General features: G+C 35.3%; 1 protein-coding gene across 1 annotated transcript in view; it reads left to right on the forward strand.

Moving 5' to 3' along the window:
• Positions 1-633: 633 nt before the first annotated feature.
• LOC103505833 (protein patched) overlaps positions 634-3,620 on the forward strand; it is a gene marked incomplete at its 5' end in the record, with an annotated part of 14,584 nt that continues 11,597 nt past the window's right edge. The window contains one exon of the mRNA XM_008470196.1: positions 634-826. Within this exon, the coding sequence (XP_008468418.1) occupies positions 634-826 (193 nt within the window). The remainder of the gene's footprint in view (positions 827-3,620) is intronic.

Raw genomic sequence — 3,620 nt, forward strand, 5'->3', positions numbered from 1 at the left:
AGAGAGATAGAGGAACCATCTTTTCCTGTTTGTGTCATGGGGCGCGAGAGATTCAGGTTGTAACGGGAAAGATGGAGATTTTTCGTTGATTGAAATGTTTAAGGATACAGTGTGTAACTGTGAAGGAGAGGATGAGAGATGAACCTGTTATTCAGGGTGCGATTGTAGCCCAAAAATTAACTATGCATTTTTACTTCTTTTTTTTTTAATTTTAAGTAGGTACCTAATTGTTATTACCTAAATCCATTTAGTTATTTCATTGTAGAATTTAGTTTTTGCTATAGTTTGGTACCTGTTTTATTATTATTATTTATTTTAATATTATTGTCTTATTTAATTTCTTCCTTCCTCTGCAACCAACTTGATTTTTTTTTTTAAGATATTAGCCAATTGCAGCAGATTTTGTTATTGGAATTTTTTCATGGCTTCATTACTTTTTTATATAGAAATTTTATTATTGCGATGTTTTTTTGTTTTGTTTTAAAATTCTTTTTTAATTAATTTTTCATTTGTTTCATAGCAAGAACAACAAGTATTAACAATTTTTTTCTTGTTTATGGTGTGTTTTTTTTTCTGGTGTGTTATGGTAAAATATTAATATTAATGAATTTCTTCTTTTATTCCTGATTCCAGAGGGCGGACAACTAGAGCAGGAGATCAGGTATAGCGAGTCCAGCCTGGGCGAAACCATGACCAACACCCATCAGCTCATAATACAGATCCCCCATAGAGAATACTCGAGTAATATACTCAACACGAATGCACTGCTGTCACACCTCGATGTCCTGAGCCAGGCGATCGATGTGGAAGTCAACGTGTTCGACATGTGAGTAGCAGTCGGCGTGTTAATATTTTTTCCTAGTTATGAATTTTTGGTTGGGTAACCGGCGTGTTAATATTTTCCCTTATTATGCATGTTTATCTTCTTTAGCCTATAATAAGTAAAGTAATGTACCTAGTTAGTGTACTTACGAGTATATTATGCTGAAATTAAGGAGCTGGGTGCAAAAAGGGAAATATGGATTTTTTGCCCTTTTTGCGTAAAACGGTTTTTTGAATAGAACGTGGTGCGCTCTATCTTTCCTAGTTATGAATTTTTAGTTGGGTAACCGGCGTGTTAATATTTTCTGTTATTATGCATGTTTACCTTCCTTGGCCTATAATAAGGAAAGTAATGTAGTTAGTGTACTTATGAGTATATTATGCTGAAATTTCCCATGCTCAATTTTTGTGCCGAAAAACGTTTTGAGGTCCCTAGAGCCTATTGGGGGTTCAAAAGTTTGGTGGTGGGGGGGTGAACTTGAAGGTATGGTTAATTCCTACGTGAAATGTTGGGAAAAATCCGATTCTGAGGTCAAAAGTTCAAAAATTCGATTCGAATCTGGCGTTCTATAAAGAGGTAAAACTTGAAGTCGTAGGAATAGAAAAGGGGTAAAAATCCGTAAATCTCGATTTTTGAAGCCCTTCTTAACCCAGTAAGAACTTCACTTAATGAAGCACATGATTCGGAAAGCTGGCAACATGGCCTCTGTTCAAAATCGAAAATACCCAAAACTGACAACACAGCCCGGCCTCCATCACCTAACTTGCCTTATCCATTTGAATATGGCAGCAAGGAGTCATCGACCCAAAATGAAAGAACCAATCAGAATGCGAGAACTCCTTGCATTGTTGCAAATTTCTTTTATATACAATATTTTATATACAACATTATATATACAACTATTATATACAACATATATACAACATTTCTTTTATACACAGTATTGAGAGTGAACCGAACTAGAACCTGGGTAATAAAGACATAAATATAAATCTTAAAGTGTGAAATACCTTGTAAAGAAAAAGAACAAAAGAAATTCAAGAATAGAAAACGCTTATATATAGTAGGGCAGACTGGGGTAAATTTGATCCAGATGGAAACCTCTTTGTGGGGGGTTAAAGAATAGTTAAAGTGAATTAAATATACAATATATATAAAAAAAAAAAATATATGAATGAATTGAAATTGGGATTAAATTTTGGTCTTTTTTTATGGAGAAATGTGTAGGCTACCACTCTACTTCGGATCTGGAATCCGGAGGTTGGTGGTTCGAGTCCAAATTAAGTAATAAAATTTCATCAGTGAACGGCGGCATTTATGACGAGATTTACGTACCTATTATATTTTTTTTTCTTCTTTCAATTAACATTAAAATATTATTGTAAATTGAATTACGTTGATGTTCACATAAAAATGGTACCAAGATCCAGTGGTACCCAAAATTTACCCCACCCTACCCTATTGTTTTATTTTTAGAGAAGAAGAGATCCAACTAGGAAAAAATATAAAGAAGAAGATGAACAAAAAGAATTAAAAATAAAGACATATCCGAGTAGGTCTATTATGAAGAGGAAAGAAATTACTTTTCTTTGTAACTTGTATACTCTTCAGTCTTACAGTCGCGTGGGTGTGTTGGGTCTAAGGGTTTGTCTTCATCTCCGCAATTAACTCAAAATAAAAATCAAGAAGATTTTTACAGCCTAGGGAGCTAGGAGGGTAGCGCGTCTGCCTTGTAAGCGCTAGGCCGCGGGTTCGATTCCCGCCCGGGACGGATTTTATCCTGATGGGATAATGTTCGTGCTCGGAACGGCTGGCTTTCTCCTATCCTGTCTTCGTTCTCTCTTCGATTTCGGGACGATAAGATTTTAGCAGTTACTCTGTCATAAACCTCTTAAAAAAAACAAAACAAAAAAAAACTTTTGATTTTGACGTCCTTTTCGGTTCGCCACTAGTGAGTAACGTGGTATATCTAATTCTCACTGAGTTGAGGAGAAATTGAGATATCCAAGCCAGAACTGTACCTGGCTATAAGGAGGTATTGGGACTCAGGAGTAAGATCATACGATGAACCTAACTATGAACAGAGAAGCAGAAAGAAAACCAAAAACCAAAATTCCTCTCCAAAAAATAGACCTTTTCCGGGAAAAGTTCTCCCCCAATGTACAAGTTAACTAGTGATTCCAAAGAACCTTAAGGCATGTTTTGGTAAACGTTTACTCACTAGTGATTCCAAAGAACCTTAAGGCATGTTTTGGTAAACGTTTACTCTAAAAATATCTAATGAAAAAAGGTGGGAAAAGGCCTCCTTGTGGTTTACCAAAGACCCCAAAACTCATCTTTTTTGTCCCAATTTCATCAAAATAAATTTACCTATTTATCGCTCAACAGTGGGGAAAACACTCCTGCAAATCTGAAAAACTCAGATGAGATAAATCTAAAGCAGAATTCGCGTTTGTTTTGATTTCATTAGTTAAAATTCAATGTAATTCTAATTCCATCTCTAGAGGGAAAGGCTAAGATTGTGAACCACTGTATTGAGAAATTGAGATACCTGGAGAGTTGATATCTCTATTCAGTCGGGTTAAGATCAGTGTTTTGAGGCGCATACCTTCATTCTAGCTTCTAATAGAGACATTAACTTGGGCCGAAGACCTGAAGACTGTTTCACACGATGCCCCTAGGTGTTTTTACTTTCCTTATTCTATACTCATATAGGAAGAAAAGTAATGTAATCGGGTGAACTTTTCGATGGTCTGTTTTTAGTGCCAAAGCAGGTTTTTTTTTTTTTTTTTTTTTT

This window comes from Diaphorina citri, unplaced genomic scaffold, assembly GCF_000475195.1.
Source record: "Diaphorina citri unplaced genomic scaffold, Diaci psyllid genome assembly version 1.1 scaffold198, whole genome shotgun sequence".
NCBI lineage: Eukaryota > Metazoa > Arthropoda > Insecta > Hemiptera > Psyllidae > Diaphorina > Diaphorina citri.